Genomic DNA, 25,197 nt, shown 5'->3' on the forward strand with positions numbered 1-25,197 from the left:
ATTATCTTCAGTTTCTTATTTTCCTTCCTGCTATAAGGAAATTAGCTACATTTTTTCAAATTTCGTACTGTGTTTCTCAGGGAAATATATCGTGACAAGACAAATTAACCTCTTATCTTGATAAAAAGATATTATTTATCAAAGAGGAATTTCGTAGGAAGAACATCATCAGTTTTCCGCCCCTGTTGATATAGTAAAAAAAATTGAAAGGAGTAGTAATAATTCCCGGGTTTACCAGTTTTAACATAGGATTGAATTTTAGTAGCACAAGAAAAAATATGAGCTTGCAAAATTTTAAATTATTTTTGCATCTTTCCATAAATATTTTTGCATATTTTATAAGCTTGCAAAATTTTTGTGTTAAAAGTTTATGGCCCTTAGGTTGTCAAGATCATTTTGATGTTTGAACATGACAAAATTTATATTCACTAGAAGATTTTAAATAGATAATCCATCAAAATTCCAAAGCCTAATTACTTTGTATTAATGTTGAAATCCAAACCCTCCAGCCACTTTATGGCTTTTTAATACACAAATCCAAATTTAAAATCTGAACATTCACCTTAGATATTCAATAGGATTTTAATTTCATGTTTTGAAAATATGTATAAACCTAGCCTTAGTGATTTAAAACAAAACAAAAGAAAAAATACTAAAAAAATGTATAAAATTAAAAAATAACAAATTTATAAATGAATTATTTTATTTGTTCTAAAAAATAATGTTCATCTGTCAAAATCAGTTAATTGAATTAAATAAAATTGGTTGAAATTTAAAACTTGTAAAAGATATTACATAATATATAGGTTTTCTAAAAAATAAGGTGTAAAAATTAGAGGACTAAATATAGAATGTTAATTGTAAAACTCTTAATTATAACTAAGTCATGTAAAAAGGTAGGATAATTTAAACTGTTTATATCAGGTGTCATATTTATTTAAAGATTTCTCTTTGAAGTTCCAAAGAGTGATATAAACACAGACAAAAACAGATCTAAACAATGGCAATCTTTTGCCATGGGCCAGGTTTTTTACATTCCTTTCTGGATTTTTGATTTTATAAATTAATCTTTCCTCTGACCTTTGCCTGACCTGAAGTAACTTAAGCCACTGGCTCTGTCCTTATCCTTATGCCTTATTTAATTTTGAATATGCAGAAAAATATTAATGTGCTGGACTGAAAGATTGATTAGATTAAAAGATGATTTTTGAAGTGTCTGGAAAAACTACATGCATGTTCATTTCAAAAGATGAATGGACATAGTCTTTTTAATTTGAAGTAAAATGGACATTAAAGAATTTTGATATGTGAAGAATGCAAAAAATGGTTTCTGCAGATGCATAGTTTTAACTTGTGATTTTCTGCTGGTTTGTGTTGCTGGTCAGTTTTTCTGACCAATAATTGATAATATCCAGTGTATAGAAACAGGATGCTCTCTTGTACCAAGCTCATCAGTTCAATGATGCTGCAGTCATAAGGAAGAATATTTACTGTGATTTTCTGCTCATTTACTGTCCTGAGTTTATCTGACCAGTGAATGTTACAATTCTAGTACTTGTAATATTACACACTCTCCTGGACCAAGCTCGTCAGTTCATTGAAGCTGCAGTAACATGTAAATATTGACTGTGTTTTTCTGCTCAGTTTATCTGATCAGTGGTCAGTGATTGAAACCATTTCAGTACTTTTTATAGGATAATCACTTGGACCAATCTGTGTGTGATCATCATTTCATTGATGCTGCAATAATATGGAAAACTATTTACATACTAAATAACAATTTGGATTTAACTAAAGGGGAGATAACTCCGATTATCAACACCTTTGACCATTATCTAATCATCATCACTGAAACAAAAGTGTGACTCACTCTAGTAGTAAACGGTATTTATCAATTTCCCAGGAGCATTTACAGATACTAATGACCACAATTTATAAAATTGGTGGACAGACAAAGTCAATATTTATAGAAAGGAAATTTATTGTCTGAACTAGGAATCAGAATTTTGTGGTCATAACAGTGAGTATTGTGATTGTGGGGTAGAGAATTTTAGTGGTTAATAGAAATGGTGTCACTAGATTAGCAATGTTTATACAAGGATTAAGTTAACTATAGGTGACAATTTATCAGGTATTTTAGGGGGAGGGAATTAGTTTTATCTCGGGATTCTCCTTATGTAAGAATACCACAAATATTTAAAATTCCATTTTTTAAGTGACATACTTTTTTCTTTTTATAGATCATGCAGGATTTATCATGCTATTATAAGTTTATATAAACTTTTAGGATGAAATTTGAGAAACTATTGTTGATTGCTCAGTGTGGTGTACTTGTATACAATTTGTACTTGAGATATGACTTTCAAAAAATTGTCTCATTTCACAACAAACAGTTTGAAATGTATGTTTGTTGAATCTAATCTACAATTCATCTATGACAAACAAATTTAAAAAATCAAACTATGTATATAAATCAGTAGAAGTTTAACAGGTAAAAAATGTAAAATAAAGGACATAAATAAAAACAAATAAGGTTGAATTCTTATACAATGAAATCACCATGATATATTTGCTATTGTCTATGTATGTGTCAATGTCTATTTGATGGTGTGAAGTAGTTCATTATCTGGTACTTTTGTGACTTGTTAATGAGAGGTTTCTGAGTTTGATATGTAAGGTTGTTTATGGATAGAAATATATCTTGGTTCACTATTTTTTCTAGTCGATGACACTCTTACGAGGTGACATGTGATGTTTTTTAGGATTCTTGCTTTTTATTAAAAAAATATTAAGAATTTGAAATTGATGGTACATGCATCAGATAACAGTTATCTCTAAAATATGTATATCAGTTGCTTGAAGAAATGCAAGATTTTAAAAATCTTATGAATTTGATTTATGAGATTTTATTTGATGTGCATAAATAATATGTTATTTGCTTCTGGATTCTGTGTAACAGGAAAATCTAGGGTAAAATCAGTATGGTTGAAAAAAGAAAATATTTAAGTACAGACTTCCGCTCTTCTGAGCAAGACTATGAAAATGAAACTTGGGAAAAATATATTTGAACACTTATACTCTTCATTAACTTCAAGGCTATTTTTTATGTTTTGATTTAAATGTTCCTCTTTAGCAAGCTTTTAAAGAAATATTATATGGCTGTTATCTGCTCTTTGGTCGGGTTGTTGTCTCTGACAAATTATTCTCCATTTCCATTCTCAATTTTATTTAATTTTGGGATGTAACGGAAAACTGTCACATGTTTTAATTCTGTTTACTTATCAAAACAAAAGTTATGTAATATCTGTGACATAATATGTTGACCTTGTTTATTTAAAATTGTCACAGTGATTGACTAAATTACAACCCTAAATCATCAAACTTTCATTGTGGTTTGTTGTTTGTGTTTTAAACAAAAGCATGATTCAAAACTTTCATGAAAATGGAAAATATTTAATAATGGAAGTATGAGGAAAAAGAAGATACAACTCATGTTGGGGTTTGTTCTTTTTGTGATTTATTTATTCATGACAAGAACTTTCCTGATAATGGTAAATATTTTATATTTTGGAAGACAGGAAAAAGTAGATAAAACTCTCCTTGATTTGATGACAATATGACTCAGCATTACAGCTCAAATAAGGAGAAATAATCAGGAAAATTTAATCTGTAGGGGATGCAAATATTGAGTCATCTCAGACAGCTAAATATTGCTAATTTAACACTTGTTGGTTTTTCTATTAGTATTGAGGACTTGTTAAAGAGCTGTGAATCTCACAGATTGAGTCACTTATTTAGACTGTTTACCATGGATTTATATTCTGTAAGAAAAAGGAGATATCAATTTATCCTTATATTAGTTTGTGGAATAATAATATTTTGTTTTCCGTTATTGTTCGTGAAGAAAGCAATTTGAGAGAAATTGCCTTTATTTGTTTTGAAAAATGTTGAGGTGCAGACGTTTATTTTTCTGTAAACTGACAGAAAACATTTTCTTTTCGACAAAAATATTTATTTATGACTTGATTCTATTTTGAAGTTTGTTTTGTTTTGAAAAGAACGATTGAGATTGTATTTTAATTTTTCTTTTTTTCTTTTCAGCCCACGAATGGGTTCTTCAAACATTTACCAGAACTTGATGCCGGAGCATCCTGGTTACAGAAAACCACCTCCACCACCGCCTCCATCGGAAGAAGATAAACCTCCAGAATTACCTCCCAGGAATTATCGTCAAAACATTTCACAGTCAGACTCGCAGCTAAGGCAACAACGGTATAACCTACCGCCAGCAGAAGAATCTCATGAACAATATGCAGAACAATTACGCAAATTCTCTCGTCGATATTCAGAACAACAGTCAGCAGCATCAATGGTGTATCTCTCCTCTAAAACTCAGACTCATATTACACAGTCTTTTCCAAAACCAGAGGTCAAGTCTTTAGAGGCAACGTCACCGATAACATCTCATTCACCACCATCTTCAATCTCTGCGGAAAGTCCGAAAATGTCAACTTCCCAGTTTGTTCCGCAACAACAGCAGCCATCTTATTCAACAATTTTTACGCAGCCAACATCGCAAACCAAAAATGTGTCGCCCTCGTCATCTCACCATCAAAGTCCATCATCTTCAAGTTTTGACATCAGTAATGAGAAATTGAATGACAGTCGACACCTTCAGCCAAGTCCAAGACAGAGTCCGCCACCAATGTCAAGGAATAGACAGCCTAGTCCACAACAACAGAGTCCTCCACCATCTGTACTGAGACAGATCAGTTCACCTGACCCACCACCTCCACCAACACCAATGAAGGAGGGGGAAGAATTTAACCAGGAGTTACCTCCCCCTCCTCCAGAAATATTGGACAGTTCGGAGACCAAACCTGATGGGTAAGTCTTTAATTATAAACTAAATTCAGACATTTAATACTTGGTCGTCTATCCGTTGACAGTTGAATTATTGAAATGCAAATCTGTTGAATGCTTTTTTACAAATTATTGCAAAGATGTTATAAATGCAAAAAATGCAACAGAATTAAGTTTTTAAATTAAACCTTGTTCTTATACAGTAATGATTTTCCTTCATAAAATTTTTGTGATCACATCAATATTAAACTTGGCATTTCTGCCAGTGGTGATGGATTTGCATTAAAAAAGGCATGCATTAATTCAGGAATTTACAGTATTGTTATATATATTGAATATATTTTTATATATTGAATATATATAATCATTTATGGAATTTAAAACCCTAATCTGTTCAAACCATGAAATATAAACTCTAATGGAAAATACATGCAGTTTAAGTTTTGTAGTACAAAGGGAAATAACTCAATCTAGAATTGTAACAGATGTGGTGTGTAATTAAACAAACCACCTCAATTAATGTTTATACAAGATAAGATTGTTTACTTATCTTACATTTAAGGCTAATTTTAGGTTTCTGACATTTGATTACAAAAGTTTTAATTAATGCCTGCTGTTTATTTTGGGAAAAAATGATAGTGAATTCTTCTGTTCAAATAGCCCCTTTAGAAGACAGATGGTTCCAATGTTATTTCAAAATACAATTCTCTTTCAAGTAAAAAAGACAATTTTTTTTGATTCACATTAATTTAAAAAAAAAATTCACTTCATGGTGTAAATAAAGTTTTTGTGATATATTTTTTTTTTTTTTTAATTCAATTCTTTCAATGACTTTTGTTTAATATTTTTTTTTTTTTTTTTTTTTTTTTTTTATAAATTTGAAAATGTTGATATACACAAATCTAACAGGGTGTAATTTAATTATAGTTTTTAACAGTTTACATGTCTATGCATTCATAATATAGCAGTAATTGTCTGTGATATGGGTGAAGGCCAGGGCACCTGATTGTACTTTGATAAGAGGCTTAATTAACTAAGACACATATAATGATACACATCCCCCTTTTATCTACATAATGAGATGTAATTAGGGGCAGATGGTTTATACTACACAACAATTATAGCTTCAATAATTTACACCTGTTTTATGACATTCAGTCAAATGGTACTTTTCAAATTTTTCCAAAAAAGAAATGATGAAAATTATAAATGGTTAGCAGGTTCATGTCATAAATGTTATTTTTCTCTGCAATAATTAAGCGGAACAAAGGAAATCTGCAGGATGGTTAGAATGGAAAATGTCGGATGGATGTTTTGGCATTCAAAACAGATGCAATTTTCTTTGGAATTTATGCACATTGCTTCTGTAAGAAACAAAAATAATAATATCCCCAACAGATGCTTGCATTGCAATCTATGAAATGGACATTGCCTGTCACTCTAGTAAAATGAAACTTACATCACAACAGGTGCTGGAAATATTATTTATGTTTCTATAAAATGGACATTGACTCTCAACAGAGAAAATAAATAGTATATAGATAAGGCTTAGAGAGAAAATTACTAAATCTTTTATAATGGTTGGAGTGCATGATAACATCAAAGAAATGTTTGACATAATGAGTTGAGCCAATGTTCTGGTGTAGTTTTATTTTGACCTGGATTTTACTGATACCAGAAATTTTACTAAAGTTCATCTCATATTAGTTAAAACATCTGGTTTTTAGTGAAGAATTTGAGATTTTGTTTCAAGTGGCTTGAGTTACTTAGTACAGTGCTTTTTATTATTTTGTTGGTAACTTTTTGGAAATTTAAAAAAAGTGTCTTGTGCTGAAAGAAAGTGATAATTTTAGCAAATTTTTAAGTGGAGATAAGAAATGGTGACTTCGTTTCTTCGGATTTATAAAAAGTGTCATGCCATGAAAGAAAGTGATAAAGTTAGCATATTTTTAAGTTCAGATTAGAAGGTGTTTATGTATGACTAAGAGACTGTAAGCTGATGCTTTCGTACTACAGATTCATGGTGATAAATGTTACGTCAACAGAATTTAGCATTAAAAGGTCATTTATAGAATTTTGAGGCATACAAATGTGGAATTTATTACTGGATTTAGAGGTTACAAGAGCTTCATCATTAAATTCCGATAAATTTGAACTCTGATCTTGATTTTATAGTTTTGTATGTTAGTATTTGTTGAAATTTTCATTGTGGAGGACAGATAAATCGAATGACCTATATGTTTTTATGATTCAGGGATTTCTCTCGACTAGGACAACAACAAAAATGTTTACTTAAGTTATTGGTAAAGGTGTTACATACATTTACCCTAACATATGTGACTCATATTTATTAATAATCTGTGTTCGGCACATTTGATCAATGTAACATCAGGGTCTTTCAGGTAAACGGAAAAGGATTATTGTGCATAAAAACTGCATCAATAAATATCGAATTAATTCTTAAACAGGTGAAGGAAGTTTTGATCAGTCTGTCATCACAGAGGTGTAACATTGTGAATAAGGTCCAGCAACGTAAATCATGTATATACGTCTTCAAATATGTAGTGTATTGGTCAAGACAAGATTTTAATGGAATTTTTACATATATTGGCCTGAGGGATTTAGATTTTGTCCTTGATAGGTATATACTGATTGGTCGACATGGATGACTGTATTATTGGGGTACAGTAATAATCAAATATCATCCCGCCAATTTGTTAGGAAGAAGGTGATCTATACAATTTTTCGTGTTCGGATTTCGATGTGAAATAGTTCGATAGTAAATTAACTTGATTTCCAATGGATTATAAAAAGGATTGATATATTGAATTCTGTTCTATAACCTGGCAATGGTTATGTATGCCAGGTATCAACGATGGGGTTTGAAGTAAGTTGTTTTTAAAATGGCTGTCCAATCGGAAGGCAAGATCTAAAATATGTATTTGAAAGATGTTTTAATCTTATATAGAATAAAATAATAATTTTTAATATTTTTTGTATTTTTACTGTATCATTATACTTTTGGAATTTTGAAGAGATTATGGGAACTGTTGAAAAAAAGAATTGCCTACCTTTTGATTTTTTTTTTATATTCTTCAAATTTGAGGACATTGCAATATTTATTGGGTGTTACATATAAGACAAGAAAATGAAATGCCAAAAAAGGGGGGATTATTTTTGATAAAAAATTAATGACTGAATTTCCATGTGTTACATGTTATGCATGTTTCAGATGTACATTTTGTTTTAGTTCAAATTTTATGCTGAGTACAATAAAATAAAAAAGAAAAGGGGGGATTTATTTTGGTAAAAAAGGATTGACTTAAATTGCATGTGTTACATGTTACAGCTGTAGGTTAAAATTTTAAATGCTGCATTTCATACATTTATTTTAAATCCTTTCTACAGGCTATATTATTGTATATCAAACATTGGTTTTTAGAATGACACATTCCACATTGATAACTGTATATATATATCATAAAACATCAAAGGTGTTATATACATACATTATTGTATTTTATAACCCAGACATGTTTTACTGAGTAGGAACATATGTATATAAGTAAAAGATGCTCAGACAATCTTTACCTTAATTAATAAGGAATAAACAAAAGACATACATGCTTAACTGTCCCGGGTTAGGGTGAAGGTTGGGTGCATACAAACTTCTATAGCTCATGAATTTGTTTTCTTTCCAATCATATGAGAAACCTGTGGGTTTTTTTGGTTCTGATAAATTATATATCATTTTAAATTTTAGGAAAAAGAAAGGAGGATTAAATGTTCGGTAAAATCAGATGATTTTATAAATCTTTTCTTTTTTAGATTTTCCGATGACTCTTACTTGGCACACAAAAGTAAAGGAGACACTCGCCAAATAGGAACATACAAAAGATCGTCAACGACAGGAGATGTCAGCAAACTGCCATCAGAAACAAACAATAATAAAGTGGAAATTCAAAAACCACCACGTAAAAGATTACTACAACAAGCATGGCAACCACAGACTACTAGTCAGTCAAACATTTCAGAACAAAGCAATGAACAAAGTTCTGTTCCACGCTTCTCTGCTTCAGAGAGTCAGGTAAACCCAAATGTTGTGAAATCAGTGGCAAAACCGTTAGAAAAGAACCACATACAACAAAGACCGCTGGGTAGTTCATATAGTGCAAGTGCTCTTCTTACTCCGCGACCATTTTCGTCTACGACAGGCACCTCCCAAAAAGAAACTCTCAGTCACTCTGCCGACAGGGAAGAGCGAACAACATCTGTACGAGATCAGATATTAGGTTATGAGAAAAAAGCTACACCAAGGAGACCTGATCGATTTAATTCTCCTAAACTGATACCTCGTTCTCCCAGTAATATAAACAGTTCTAGGTCACATGTAGATCAAACGAATGAATCGATTGGCGCTGATCCTACAAGGAGACCTAGTAATGAAAATGTACAGCAAAGTGAATTACAAAATAACTTAAGTAATAGTGTTCATGAAGGATCGTCAAGACTTTCTTTGGATAATGATCCTACAAAATATTCCTCTCCTCGACGGACTTCTTTTCCTCCGGAGAAACATAAAGCCAATTTCATAGGAAGATATGGTAACGATGGAGATCAGGAGAGGAAAAATCTTTCCCATTCAGACTTAAACGGGGATGTAAAATTACCTTTACGTTCCCAAGACAACCATCAAAGTGAATCGTTCATTTTGCCGAATAATGCAGGTGATAAAGGGCATTCATATCGCCATAGTAACCGAAGCAGTGATCATGACACTCATAATGTTAATAAATCCCACAAGTCTTTCACACCAAATCACGAACAACATCCTGCGGAGAGGAAAGGTTTGGTAGAAAAGGGTCATAATAGTGCTAGGGACCAAGAGTTACAAGTCTGTCACGTTCGACAAAGGTCACAGGAGGAGCTAGAATGTGATAAAAAAGTGTCTGAAATCGTCAAAAAGGACGAGTCTTTAAAAGAGGTGCTAAAAGTAGATAATAAAGGTCGAATGGACTTTATGAATGGACTGTTTCCATTGGACGAGCCAATTCGTCTCCCTCACTCACCCCATCATTCCCCTCAATCTTCAAGCGTCAACGAGGAGAAGAACGACAGAAGGATGGAGGAACAAAAGTCACCATTGTAAGTTTCTCATAGTCTGTCAACACTGCTTGAATTCAGTCTAATACTAATCCTTGCAAATATTAAAATGAATCCACAGTAAATTTCCATACAAAGTTTTAATGTAAAACATCATCACTCCAGATATACAATGATAAAGGGTAGATACTTTTGGCCTTAAATATTATATAAGACTTTGCAGGAAAAAAACTCTAAATGAGAAGATAGTTAAAACAAATAGTAGATAGATCATTGGAACCATAATTTTTTCATTAATACATGTACAAGATTGCTTTGAAATAAAGCTTATTTCGATGTTTGAAGAATTTTTTTTTTTTGGGGGGGGGGAGGAGATTGGGGTAACCCTGAGTGATAAAGAAATATATGATCATGTACCTCCTGAATGAAAATGCTGTCACACTAACAGTGTCTTGTCTTTGTCAAAAAGGATTTAATTTCGTCACAATCAGAATTACAAATCTTTGTGTATCTGACCATTTTGCAAGTCCTCAAATTAATTAAAGTGAAAATTTGACCACATTTAGAGGTAAAAGCATTTATAGGCAGTTTATATACTAATTTGATGATTGACAAGATTGTACCAACATATAAGTACACAATTAACCTCAATACTACAATGGAAATGTACCATATAAAAGGTGAAATTGGTCATCAGATAGATTAATGGTCAGATTTATAATATTTACATGTATTTATGGTTTTAGCACTAAATTAGGTGGACTTAAGCCATTACACATGACCAAACACATTGTAAACAATTGTCAACCATTGTAAACATGTTTATGGGAGGCAAACTAAGGCAAACAGAAAATTTCTCTTAAAACATAAAACTTTTTATATTAAAATTTGTCAAATATTCAAAATTTTTAAAGCCCTTACATTCAATTTTTTGTTTGTTTGCATTTAAACTGTAATTTTACAAATAAAAAGATTTTTTTATGTAAATAATATTTGGACATATTTGTGTATTGTAAATACCTGACAATAGGTACAAGGACAATACAAGAGGATTATCTACCCATTCAGTGACCATTAAATACCCCATCTCTTGTGTTTTATCTGTTCATCAAGCATTCCATACATTGTCTTTGTGTGTTCACTAGGGAAGGGATGCTAGTTCGTTTTTTTCTTTTTTGTTTTGTGATAAGTTCAGTTTGTGGTATGTATTCATTTTTTTTTATCTAAAATGTTTATTTTAATTCAATTTTGCAAAATATTCCTAGACATGTAAAACATGTAAAAGTTTGCAAAAGATATAAATATGTTATAATATTTGAATTTGAAAAGTTAGGACTTTACTACTGTTTAATGAATTTATTCTCATTACATTTCTGAATTTTAGAGTTGTTTGAAAATATTTAAAGATAAGTTTCTCATTTCCCCTTGTACTTTTCAAAATTACACAAACAGTACAAAAAGGGGAGATAATTGTTTATTTTTACACTCAGTATGATGTTTGTTTTGGCAGTAGTTGGTGATTGCATTGCAATGATCAATGATGATACTAGGGTATTGTTTATTTGTAAATAAGTCTGCCTTTAGACACAAGATTGGTTGGTCAGAATGACTTGGGATCTTATTGCTCTTAATGCAAGGACGTTGAGGGAGTGGTCATGGTGGTTATGACTTTTTGAGAGAATAGGTTGTTGGTCATGTTGGTCATAATTATAAGCAGTGATTCCAAACTTTTTATTGCAGCGAAGTCATTATTTTCACTTGGAATATGTTTTGCATTATAAACTTCTATCAATTGGTAAATGAAAACATAAAAGATTTGTACAAAAACTTTTTAAGATTTTTCATAATTCATTTCAATACCATTTTACATTTTAGTAATTTTCTTGAATCTCAATTTTAACAATTTGACAGGAACATCTGTTAAACTTTAAATTAGCAAACAATCAGAATTATTGCCATGATTTGATTTTGAATCAATGAACAAAACTCCAATTAACTACTATGAGAAGCTGCAGCATTCCAATAATAAGTTGTCAGAATTAAAAATGAGTGTTCTAAACTCAACGTAACATAATCACGTCACATTTTCACAATAATAAAACGTTATTTCTGACTTGATAGTTCTTGATATACGTGACTTCTAAACATGCTTAAGACTTACATTTTAATTATCACAAAAATTCCTGACAATTTTATGACTTGCATTTTAATCATCGTAGAAATTCCTGTTTTTTTTTACATGTACTATAAAATAAAATTCTTACTAGTTGATTTGATTAATTATGTCATTAATGAGTATTATATAACTTTCAGAGATACATCAGCTCTACCAGCCGATTATTTTAAGTCCTCGCCAAAAGCTAAGATTGAGATGGATATGAGAGGTAAAAGTGACGAGTTTAACCAGGAAATGTCGAAGGAGATTGGAGATCCCGATACACTCATCAAAACTAAGGTAATGCAGTGCTCTTTCACTTCATTCTTTATTTGGCCTTTAAAACTCTTTTTTAGCGTCACTGTCAAATGACTGTTGAGTGTTTAGTAGACAAAACATGCAAATTCTGGTTTTAATCCTGGCGTAGGTTTCACAAAAAACTTATGATAAAGATTGATCGTTAGTCATTTTTAGTCAAGTTTTTTGTGAAATCTTTTGCAAAACCGACTCCTGGTATCTAAGATGAGTTTTTTTTTCACCTTTAAAGATATATGGTGTGATAGCAAATGAAACAAATATCATCCAGAGTGCAAATGAATTCGATGTCAGCTACTAAAGATCACTGTACAGCCTTCAACAATGAGAAAAACCCATACACTAAAGTCCTCTGTTAACTGATTAGACAAAGTTTGAAACAATTCAAATATTCGTTCATTTAATGTAATGAAAATTTATAGTAATTGGCCCGAAAAGATGGACCCAGTTTATTATGATTTTTAATGTCACACCACTCACTTTACTTGTTTAGAATCTCAATGATGTTTCAACATTCTTTATTAAGTACACTTTTGACCATGTTAATTGATGCAATAAATACATGACATACATATATTCAATATCATTTACAGGAGGAACTTGTAAGAAGTATACAGAAGAAAGTAGAAAAGTTGAAAGAAGAAAAATCAGAATTACAGAAAGAAACAGATGAAATTGATGAAGTTGGTCAGAAGGTTTGTACTTTTTTATTCTTTTATTTTCATAATCTGTATTTGTTGTTTAAGTGACCCAATTTTCACAAAAAAATTGGTATTTTTATGAAAAAAATATTGATACTTTTTACTGAAAAAACAACTCATGCCTGTCTATACATGGTGATAGCAAAATATATGAAAATTACAGAAACTGTCTATACCAATATCATAATTGCATTGGCAAATCCTAAGGAATTTCTTAAACACATCAATTTATATTATTTTATAGAAGAAGGGGCTACATTGCATTCACATGTTTGTTCAACAATTATTTCCACATTTTACCAGTACTACTAAACAGAATGACTTTATATATTTGGTCAGTACCTTTGCAATGAGGACTAATATATGATCAGTTTCCAGATTTGAGAGACATCTGAAGTTTTTTAACATTTGAATTACTAGGGGTATATGCTTCATCAAGACAACACATGCAAATTCTTGGTTCATTTTCTTTCTTCTAGATTCCATTGTATTGACATAAATTGGTACTTTTTTTCATTAGACAAAACTAAACTACGTTTATATTTTTACAGTTAGTGGAAGTCGTACAACAGAAAGGTCGTACACAGCAAGAGAAAGATAAGTTTAGCTCGTACATCACAGACATGGAAAAGATCATCAAGTTACTCCTCAAACTTTCTGGTTTACTTGCGCGAGCAGAGAATGCTCTACAAAGTCTCCCTGATAATTCTAGTCCAAGTATAAAGGTGCGTTTTTATTTTCACAAGCAAATATTTGATTTCTTACTGTAAATTCAGAAATTTTTGCAATGTTTTTATTGTTGAAATGGAAAGTTTTGGCAAAAAATTTTGACATTATTTTTATGAAGCATTTTCATAATTAACAATAATTAATGATGCATTTGTTTCTTATTGTTCAATATTAGAATTACACAAACATTTATGGAGTATTAGTACTCACAAGAAGAATTCTGAACAAGTATTAGAAACTGTAAGGGGAGATAATTTCAAAATAAAAAATCCAGTTATTCCCCGTTTATTGTTTAGGTTGAAAACAAAATTATGAAATAAGGTTTGAAAAAAGTGTTTTAGTCATGAATAGGAAAGAGGGTTAATAAATAAAATAATTTTAAATGAAAAAAAAAGTTGATTCAATACTTTCATTATTATTAAAGCCCCAGCTGCTGTCATGTTTGGACACATATTGGAGAAACTGGCCAAAACATCATTACTATAATAATGTTGTATATGTTCCCCATTGATGTTTTTACTTTAAATAAAAGAAACAAAAAACATGTGAATTTAAATTCTGAATTTTTCCCTTTATATTTACAGAAGTTAGCAGTCGATAAAAGAGACAGATTACGCGATCAACACGAAGAAGCCAAATCTTTAAAAGAAGACATAGATAAACGCAGTGCTCAGGTTTCCATTTTTCTTCAGGACTGTTTGACAGAGGCAGAATATGAAGACTATAAATATTTCGTTCAAATGAAATCAAAACTGACAATAGAAATGCAGGAATTCGAAGACAAAATTACTCTGGGTCAAGAACAAATATTAGGTTTGAAACGGAACATTCCCGATAAATGATATGTTGTTACATAGTTGTGTATATTTATAGAGCAATATGTGATAATGTGTATGCTGTGTATTTGTGTATGAGTGTGTTTATCTGTGAGAGAAAGAGTGTATTCTGAACAAATTATTGAATGTCTGTAGTTTTTTGTTGATTATAAATTATTAAGATTTGTTTTCATACATTCTGATGATTTTAGTGCATTTTATACATTTATTTTTCTCATTCAGTTCAGAACATTTTATTTGAGTCAGAAGATGTTTTAATGTGCTTTAGTGTGTTATTTATTAAACAAACCATACATGTTTTTTTCAACCAAGAAAGTTTATTTGCAAAATACAAAGATATCGTAACATACATTATGAAAACATTATCTGTAAAAAATACATTTTTGTTCAAAATTGCATGCTTTATATGTTTCTTTCAATTTTTTCAATTTTTTTTTCATTTAAATTTCAGATATAAATTTAATTTTAATTAAAGTGCAAAAAAATCCATTTTTGTCATTCATATCATGGCAGATAGGGTGTCTGAAAATATTTAAATGTTTATTTTGCAAATGAAACATTATTTTCATTCATTTTATGGCAGATAAATTTTCAGCAAACATTTTTTTCACATTATTGTTGGTTTCGATACATTCTTTGAAACTAACAGTTTATATTATTTCAGTTTGAAATCCTGACAAGCAATTTTTATTTATAACAAGATGATCTCATCACAGTAAGCTAACCTTTAATTTGCAAGCCTTTTATTTGTTTTCACAAAATTTTAAGATTTTGTAAAAGAAGGAATGTTTTGATAATTGCAATTCTTCCTATGGTATGCTTAAAATTTTAAAAAGTGATACATTGGAAAATTCAATGTTTTAGAATGTGATATGTATGGTGAATTTTATGAAAGGAAAAAAGGTAAATGTGTCCAAATGATATCAATAATACATAATTCCAAATTTATATTTTCATATAAACAAAAAGAAAGTATATTTTTGTAAATAATGTACATAAAATCAAGTATATTCAATTGTATATGGACTATTTCACACCTCGGTACAGGGGACCTAACTCTAAACTTATAGTTTGTTTGATTTTCATTTATTTTGAAAAAATAAGCATTAGATGTGTTTATTTTTATATATATAAGATATTGTACTTGAAGATTTTAAAACTTTTACAATATCAAAAATGAAACAATTGTTTCACCTTGATACTGGAAATAAGAAGAATTCAAATATGTTTGGAATATTATTGAAAAAACAATTATTTAAATATTTAGTTTAGTGACTGTTATTTCTCTGAAGAATTCATTATTTTTTTCTCAAAAAGTTGACAGGGTTATTTTTAACTTTGGTTTGTTGTTTTACTCTAAGCAACAATTTCAATCATGACAATACATTAAATGTTTGAACCATAAATTGATTATGGTTTTGAACTGGGTCTTCATGCTGAATATGAAAATCAAACAAACTATGATTTTTATTTTGTTGTAATTTATTTATATGTTTTGGTGCCTTGTTGTAAGTTCAGCAAGAATATATGTCAAAAATGTATGTTTCAACACTCATCCAAGTCATAAACAAAAATGTTTTAAATGAAAAAAATAAAACATTTAATGTTATTTTAATCTGTTTTGTTTTCTCTCTTCTTCTTGTCAGTTGTCGTGTAGTAATATATAAAATTATGTTGATATGTCGAGTAGACAATTATCAAAAAGAGTTCATATGAAGAGGATTTATACAACTAATGTCACTATATGACCTTCAAAAATTAGCAAAACCCATGATGTATAGTCAAATATAAAAGTACCTAAGAAATAAAAAAAGCAACTGCCTTAATATTTATGACAAAATAATAAAAAAAGAATAAGAACAGATATGATACAGCAGTCAACTACATCCACTAAATTACAGGCTCCAGGTCTAGGGCAAGCACATATGAAACAATGTTTATTAGCACTCAACCCTCCCTTAAGCTAATACATTGTGTTACAGCACAACATAAGAACAAAATATAAATATCAGTAAGAGACAAAAGAAACAAAGTACAGATTTTAGGGTACTCTCATTACCTGAAAAATAGTTCAAAGCCAATAACAACTTATAAAATAATGATGTTCCTCCATAATAAAGGTAATTTCTCAGGTTAAATGGTAGCATCTGTATCTCTGATTTGTCAAGGTCATTAAGAAAATAATTGTGGATGATTTGTTTAGTCTGCACTTAGTTTAGTACACAATACATAAGGAACATAAACAAAAACATCACAGAGAAAATGATTTTGTTCTTTGCTAGATAATTGATGAAACAGACTATACTTAATAAAACTAGTGAGTGAATACATTGAGTTATTCCTCTTAGTATAAGAAAATGTCAAAGAAAACCTCTGGTTGTTCCCCTTGTATTCATTTGTTGTTTATAAACAAAAAAAATGAAATACTGTTTTTTCAGGCGTGCAAGAACAAACAATTGAATGTTTTGTTTTATTTTGCCTTTATTGTAGATGACTGTTTAAAAAAACAAATTTCATTGGTTTATTTTGATAATTACAAAATTAAGTAGAAAGGCTATATCATTGCTAATGAGACAACTCTCCACAAGAGACCAAAATGACCTTCAACAATGAGCAAAGTCCAAACTGCATAGTCAGCTAAAAAGGGCCCCGAAATGACAATGTACTTTTTGAATCGGCTTGCCAAATGATTACCCTTCAGTTCCAACTTTTATCAGGTTCACACCAAAGAGGTAGTTCTGTTGCTTTAGCTCACCTGGGCAAAGGGCTATGTGACCTTTTGTCATCATTCAATTTTTGTGTGTCATTTTTGTTTAATCTCTTCTTTAAATATTCTTCTCTTTTCCAAATTATTACCGATCAGTTCCATCTTTAATCAGATTCTACAGACTCTGTTTCTATGAACATCTGCATAGATGTAGTTGAGAGGAAAAATAAAGAACTGAAGAAGGCCATTGGCCGAAACGTCTTGAACAATTGGTTTATCTAAACAATTAAATAAAGTATGTTCCCTATTGGAATTTTGAAAACAAGGACTTAGTCTTTTATTAAAATTTTCAAACCAGTTCCAGTTTTCTTTATTCTGTTTTTGGTGTTTAATGGATTCTATACATTCATACACAGTACTGTTGATTGATAAACCCACAATTCCTTTGATACACTAGCTGACTTTCACAATTTGCATTTTATCATTTATCAACAAATTATACTTCAAATATGTAAACATAATTGGAAATATGTTTATTCCTTGGTGAGAATTTTCATAGAAAAAGATGCGAAAAATTGGTCCATTTGATAAGAATAGGAATTCGTTAAGGTTGATATGAAATATGAACTATACTTGAATAGTCATTTGAGGTATGGTGAATTTGAAAAAGCAGTTAGCTGGTCAGTTGAAAACAATAAAATTCTGGTATGGTGAAAGTGTAAAAGGAATACCCTATAGGTTAATTGGAAGAAGGAATTTCCTTTATGGTCAATTGGTTGGAAAAAAGAATTTCCTGTATGATCAATTGGTTGGAAATAGTAATCCCCTGTATGGTCAATTGGAAAAAGGAATTCCCTGTATGGTCAATTGGTTGGAAAAAAGAAAAATTCCCTGTATGATCAATTTGTTAAAGGAATTCCCTGTACGGTCAATTTGTAAAAGGAATTCCATGAACGGTCAATTTGTAAAAAGAATTCCCTGTATGGTCAATTGGAAACGTGAATTCCCTGTATGGTCAATTGGAAAAGGATGTCCCTGTACAGTCAATTGAAAAAAGGAATTTCCTGTATGGTCATTGGTTAGAAAAAAAATCCCTGTATTGTCAATTGGAAAAGGAAATTCACAGTATGATCAATCGTTTGGAAACAGGGATTCCCTTTATGGTCAATTAATTGGCAAAAAGAATTCCCTGTATTGTCAATTGGTTGGCAAAAGGAATTTCCTGTATTGTCAATTGGTTGGAAAAAGGAATTTCCTTTATGGTCAATTAATTGGCAAAAGGAATTCCCTGTATTGTCAATTGGTTGGCAAAAGGAATTCCCTGTATTGTCAATTGGTTGGAAAAAGGAATTTCCTGTATGGTCAAATGGTTGGAAAAAGGAATTCCCTGTATGGTCAATCGTTTGGAAAAAGGAATTCCCTTTATGGTCAATTAGTTGGAAAAAGGACTTCCCTGGTTGGAAAAAGAATTCCCTGTATGGTCAATTGGTTAGAAAAAGAAATTCCCTGTATGGTCAATTGGGTAAAAGGATATCCCTGTATGGTCAATTTGTTGGAGAAAGAATTCCCTGTATGGTCAATTGGTTGGAAAAAGAAATTCCCTGTATGGTCAATTGTAAAAAGGAATTCCCTGTATGGTCAATCATTTGGAAAAAAAGAATTCCCTTTATGGTCAATTGGTTGGAAAAAGGACTTCCCTGGTTGGAAAAAAGAATTCCCTGTATGGTCAATTGGTTAGAAAAAGAAATTCCCTGTATGGTCAATTGGATAAAAGGATATCCCTGTATGGTCAATTTGTTGGAAAAAGAATTCCCTGTATGGTCAATTGGTTGGAAAAAGAAATTCCCTGTATGGTCAAGTGGTTGGAAAAAGAAAAATTCCCTGTATGGTCAATTGGAAACGTGTATTCCTTGTATGGTCAATTGGAAACGTGTATTCCCTGTATGGTCAATTGGTCAGAAATAAAATCCCTGTATTGTCAATTTGAAAAGGAAATACTTGTATGGGCAATCGTTTGGAAAAAAGAATTCCCTTGGTCAATTGATCTGAAATTGGAGTTCCCTTTATGGTCAATTGGTTGGAAGTAGGAATTTCCTGTATGGTCAATTGGTTGGAAAAAGAAATTGCCTGTATGGTCAATTGGTTGGAAAACGGAATTCCCTGTATGGTCAATTGGTTGGAAAAATGAATTTCCTGTATGATCAATTGGTTGGAAATAGTAATCCCCTGTATGGTCAATTGGAAAAAAGAACTCCCTGTATGTTCAATTGGTTGGAAAAAAAGAAAAAAATCCCTCTACGGTCAATTTGTAAAAGGAATTCCATGTACGATCAATTTGTAAAAGGAATTCCATGTACGATCAATTTGTAAAAGGAATTCCATGTACGATCAATTTGTAAAAGGAATTCCATGTACGGTCAATTTGTAAAAGGAATTCCCCGTACGGTCAATTGGAAACGTGAATTCCCTGTATGGTCAATTGGAAAAAGAATGTCCCTGTACGGTCAATTGGAAAAAGGAATTTCCTGTATGGTCATTGGTTAGAAAAAAAATCCCTGTATTGACAATTGGAAAAGGAAATTCACAGTATGATCAATCGTTAGGAAACAGGGATTCCCTTTATGGTCAATTGATTGGGAAAAAATTAATCCCTGAATGGTCAATTTGAAAAAGGAGTTCCCTGTATGGTAAATTGGAAAAGGAATTTCCTCTATGGTCAATTGGTTGGAAAAAGGAATTCCCTGTATGGTCAATCGTTTGGAAAAAGGAATTCCCTTCATGGTCAATTAGTTGGAAAAAGAAATTCCCTGTATGAATAATTGTAAAAAGGAATTCCCTGTATGGTCAATCGTTTGAAAAAAAGAATTCCCTTTATGGTCAATTGGTTAGAAAAGGACTTCTCTGGTTGGTCAATTGGTTGGAAAAAAGAAAAATTCCCTGTAGGGTCAATTGGTTAGAAAAAGAAATTCCCTGTATGGTCAATTGAAAAAAGGATATCCCTGTATGGTCAATTTGTTGGAAAAGGAATTCCATGTACGGTCAATTTGTAAAAGGAATTCCCTGTACGGTCAATTGGAAACGTGAATTCCCTGTATGATCAATTGGAAAAAGAATGTCCCTGTACGGTCAATTGGAAAAAGGAATTTCCTGTATGGTCATTGGTTAGAAAAAAATCCCTGTATTGTCAATTGGAAAAGGAAATTCACAGTATGATCAATCGTTAGAAAACAGGGATTCCCTTTATGGTCAATTGATTGGAAATTTTTTTTTCCCTGAATGGTCAATTTGAAAAAGGAGTTCCCTGTATGGTCAATTGGAAAAGGAATTCCCTCTATGGTCAATTGGTTGGAAAACGGAATTCCCTGTATGGTCAATCGTTTGGAAAAAGGAATTCCCTTCATGGTCAATTAGTTGGAAAAAGAAATTCCCTGTATGATTAATTGTAAAAAGGAATTCCCTATATGGTCAATCGTTTGGAAAAAAAGAATTCCCTTTATGGTCAATTGGTTAGAAAAGGACTTCCCTGGTTGGTCAATTGGTTAGAAAAAAGAAAAATTCCCTGTATGGTCAATTGGTTAGAAAAAAAAATTCCCTGTATGGTCAATTGGAAAAAGGATATCCCTGTATGGTCAATTTGTGGGAAAAAGAATTCCCTGTATGATCAATTGGTTGGAAAAAGAAATTCCCTGTATGGTCAATTGGTTTGAAAAAGAAAAATTCCCTGTATGGTCAATTGGAACGTGTATTCCCTGTATGGTCAATTGGAAACGTGTATTCCTTGTATGGTCAATTGGAAACGTGTATTCCCTGTATGGTCAATAGGTTAGAAATAAAATCCCTGTATTGTCAATCGGAAAAGGAAATACCTGTATGGGCAATCGTTTGGAAAAAAGAATTCCCTTGGTCAATTGATTGGAAATAGGAGTTCCCTTTATGTTCAATTGGTTGAAAGTAGGAATTTCCTGTATGGTCAATTGGTTGGAAAAAGGAATTGCCTGTTTGGTCAATTGGTTGGAAAACGGAATTCCCTGTATGGTCAATTGGTTTGAAAAATGAATTTCCTGTATGATCAATTGGTTGGAAATAGTAATCCCCTGTATGGTCAATTGGAAAAAGGAATTCCCTGTATGGTCAATTGGTTTGAAAAAAGAAAAATTCCCTATACGGTCAATTTGTAAAAGGAATTCCCTTTACGGTCAATTTGTAAAAGGAATTCCATGTACGGTCAATTTGTAAAAGGAATTTTCTGTATGGTCAATTGGAAACGTGAATTCCCTGTATGGTCAATTGGAAAAAGGATGTCCCTGTACGGTCAATTGGAAAAAGGAACTTTCCTGTATGGTCATTGGCTAGAAAAAAAATCCCTATATTGTCAATTGGAAAAGGAAATTCACAGTATGATCAATCGATTGGAAACAGGGATTCCCTTTATGGTCAATTGATTGGCAAAAGGAATTCCCTGTATTGTCAATTGGTTGGCAAAAGGAATTCCCTGTATTGTCAATTGGTTGGAAAAAGGAATTTCCTGTATGGTCAAATGGTTGGAAAAAGGAATTCCCTGTATGGTCAATCGTTTGGAAAAAGGACTTCCCTTTATGGTCAATTAGTTGGAAAAAAGACTTCCCTGGTTGGAAAAAGAATTCCCTATATAATCAATTGGTTAGAAAAAGAAATTCCCTGTATGGTCAATTGGGTAAAAGGATATCCCTGTATGGTCAATCATTTGGAAAAAAAAGAATTCCCTTTATGGTCAATTGGTTGGAAAAAGGACTTCCCTGGTTGGAAAAAAGAATTCCCTGTATGGTCAATTGGTTAGAAAAAGAAATTCCCTGTATGGTCAATTGGATAAAAGGATATCCCTGTATGGTCAATTTGTTGGAAAAAGAATTCCCTGTATGGTCAATTGGTTGGAAAAAGAAATTCCCTGTATGGTCAATTGGTTGGAAAAAGAATAATTCCCTGTATGGTCAATTGGAAACGTGTATTCCTTGTATGGTCAATTGGAAACGTGTATTCCCTGTATGGTCAATTGGTCAGAAATAAAATCCCTGTATTGTCAATTTGAAAAGGAAATACTTGTATGGGCAATCGTTTGGAAAAAAGAATTCCCGTGGTCAATTGATCTGAAATTGGAGTTCCCTTTATGGTCAATTGGTTGGAAGTAGGAATTTCCTGTATGGTCAATTGGTTGGAAAAAGAAATTGCCTGTATGGTCAATTGGTTGGAAAACGGAATTCCCTGTATGGTCAATTGGTTGGAAAAATGAATTTCCTGTATGATCAATTGGTTGGAAATAGTAATCCCCTGTATGGTCAATTGGAAAAAAGAACTCCCTGTATGTTCAATTGGTTGGAAAAAAGAAAAAAATACCTGTACGGTCAATTTGTAAAAGGAATTCCCTGTACGGTCAATTTGTAAAAGGAATTCCATGTACGGTCAATTTGTAAAAGGAATTCCCTGTACGGTCAATTGGAAACGTGAATTCCCTGTATGGTCAATTGGAAAAAGGAACTTTCCTGTATGGTCATTGGCTAGAAAAAAAATCCCTATATTGCCAATTGGAAAAGGAAATTCACAGTATGATCAATCGATTGGAAACAGGGATTCCCTTTATGGTCAATTGATTGGCAAAAGGAATTCCCTGTATTGTCAATTGGTTGGCAAAAGGAATTCCCTGTATTGTCAATTGGTTGGAAAAAGGAATTTCCTGTATGGTCAAATGGTTGGAAAAAGGAATTCCCTGTATGGTCAATCGTTTGGAAAAAGGACTTCCCTTTATGGTCAATTAGTTGGAAAAAGGACTTCCCTGGTTGGAAAAAGAATTCCCTATATAATCAATTGGTTAGAAAAAGAAATTCCCTGTATGGTCAATTGGGTAAAAGGATATCCATGTATGGTCAATTTGTTGGAAAAAGAATTCCCTGTATGGTCAATTGGTTGGAAAAAGAAATTCCCTGTATGGTCAATTGTAAAAAGGAATTCCCTGTATGGTCAATCATTTGGAAAAAAAAGAATTCCCTTTATGGTCAATTGGTTGGAAAAAGGACTTCCCTGGTTGGAAAAAAGAATTCCCTGTATGGTCAATTGGTTAGAAAAAGAAATTCCCTGTATGGTCAATTGGATAAAAGGATATCCCTGTATGGTCAATTTGTTGGAAAAAGAATTCCCTGTATGGTCAATTGGTTGGAAAAAGAAATTCCCTGTATGGTCAATTGGTTGGAAAAAGAATAATTCCCTGTATGGTCAATTGGAAACGTGTATTCCTTGTATGGTCAATTGGAAACGTGTATTCCCTGTATGGTCAATTAGTCAGAAATAAAATCCCTGTATTGTCAATTTGAAAAGGAAATACTTGTATGGGCAATCGTTTGGAAAAAAGAATTCCCGTGGTCAATTGATCTGAAATTGGAGTTCCCTTTATGGTCAATTGGTTGGAAGTAGGAATTTCCTGTATGGTCAATTGGTTGGAAAAAGAAATTGCCTGTATGGTCAATTGGTTGGAAAACGGAATTCCCTGTATGGTCAATTGGTTGGAAAAATGAATTTCCTGTATGATCAATTGGTTGGAAATAGTAATCCCCTGTATGGTCAATTGGAAAAAAGAACTCCCTGTATGTTCAATTGGTTGGAAAAAAGAAAAAAATCCTTGTACGGTCAATTTGTAAAAGGAATTCCCTGTACGGTCAATTTGTAAAAGGAATTCCATGTACGGTCAATCTGTAAAAGGAATTCCCTGTACGGTCAATTGGAAACGTGAATTCCCTGTATGGTCAATTGGAAAAAGAATGTCCCTGTACAGTCAATTGGAAAAAAGGAATTTCCTGTATGGTCATTGGTTAGAAAAAAATCCCTGTATTGTCAATTGGAAAAGGAAATTCACAGTATGACCAATCGTTAGGAAACAGGGATTCCCTTTATGGTCAAATGATTGGAAAAAAAATAATCCCTGAATGGTCAATTTGAAAAAGGAGTTCCCTGTATGGTCAATTGGAAAAGGAATTCCCTCTATGGTCAATTGGTTGGGAAAAGGAATTCCCTGTATGGTCAATTAGTTGGAAAAAGAAATTCCTTGTATGATCAATTGTAAAAAGGAATTCCCTGTATGGTCAATCGTTTGGAAAAAAAAATTCCCATTATGGTCAATTGGTTGGAAAAAGGACTTCCCTATATGGTCAATTGGTTGGAAAAAAGAATTCCCTGTTTGGTCAATTGGAAACGTGTATTCCCTGTATGGTTAATTGGTCAGAAATAAAATCCCTGTATTGTCAATTGGAAAAGAAAATTCCCTGTATGGGCAATCGTTTGGAAAAAAGAATTCCCTTGGTCAATTGATTGGAAATAGGAGTTCCCTTTATGTTCAATTGGTTGAAAGTAGGAATTTCCTGTATGGTCAATTGGTTGGCAAAAGGAATTGCCTGTATGGTCAATTGGTTGGAAAACGGAATTCCCTTTATAGTCATTGGTTAGAAAAAAAATCCCTGTATTGTCAATTGGAAAAGGAAATTCACAGTATGACCAATCGTTAGGAAACAGGGATTCCCTTTATGGTCAAATGATTGGAAAAAAAAATAATCCCTGAATGGTCAATTTGAAAAAGAATGTCCCTGTACAGTCAATTGGAAAAAGGAATTTCCTGTATGGTCATTGGTTAGAAAATAATCCCTGTATTGTCAGTTGGAAAAGGAAATTCACAGTATGACCAATCGTTAGGAAACAGGGATTCCCTTTATGGTCAAATGATTGGAAAAAAAAATAATCCCTGAATGGTCAATTTGAAAAAGGAGTTCC

The 25,197-nt window shown here is 31.8% G+C and overlaps 1 protein-coding gene across 7 annotated transcripts in view; it reads left to right on the forward strand.

Annotated features, from left to right (window-relative positions):
• Positions 1–16,317, forward strand: part of LOC134697259 (serine/arginine repetitive matrix protein 2-like) — a 107,061-nt gene extending 90,744 nt beyond the window's left edge. For all 7 annotated transcript variants that reach the window (XM_063559417.1, XM_063559418.1, XM_063559419.1 and 4 more), the window contains 6 exons: positions 4,102–4,887; positions 8,692–10,008; positions 12,280–12,421; positions 13,030–13,131; positions 13,689–13,862; positions 14,451–16,317. In XM_063559417.1, the coding sequence (XP_063415487.1) occupies positions 4,102–4,887; positions 8,692–10,008; positions 12,280–12,421; positions 13,030–13,131; positions 13,689–13,862; positions 14,451–14,708 (2,779 nt within the window). In that variant the 3' untranslated portion in view covers positions 14,709–16,317. The remainder of the gene's footprint in view (positions 1–4,101; positions 4,888–8,691; positions 10,009–12,279; positions 12,422–13,029; positions 13,132–13,688; positions 13,863–14,450) is intronic.
• Positions 16,318–25,197: the final 8,880 nt, after the last annotated feature.

The sequence above is a fragment of the Mytilus trossulus genome, chromosome 14, assembly GCF_036588685.1.
Source record: "Mytilus trossulus isolate FHL-02 chromosome 14, PNRI_Mtr1.1.1.hap1, whole genome shotgun sequence".
Classification (NCBI taxonomy): Eukaryota; Metazoa; Mollusca; class Bivalvia; order Mytilida; family Mytilidae; genus Mytilus; species Mytilus trossulus.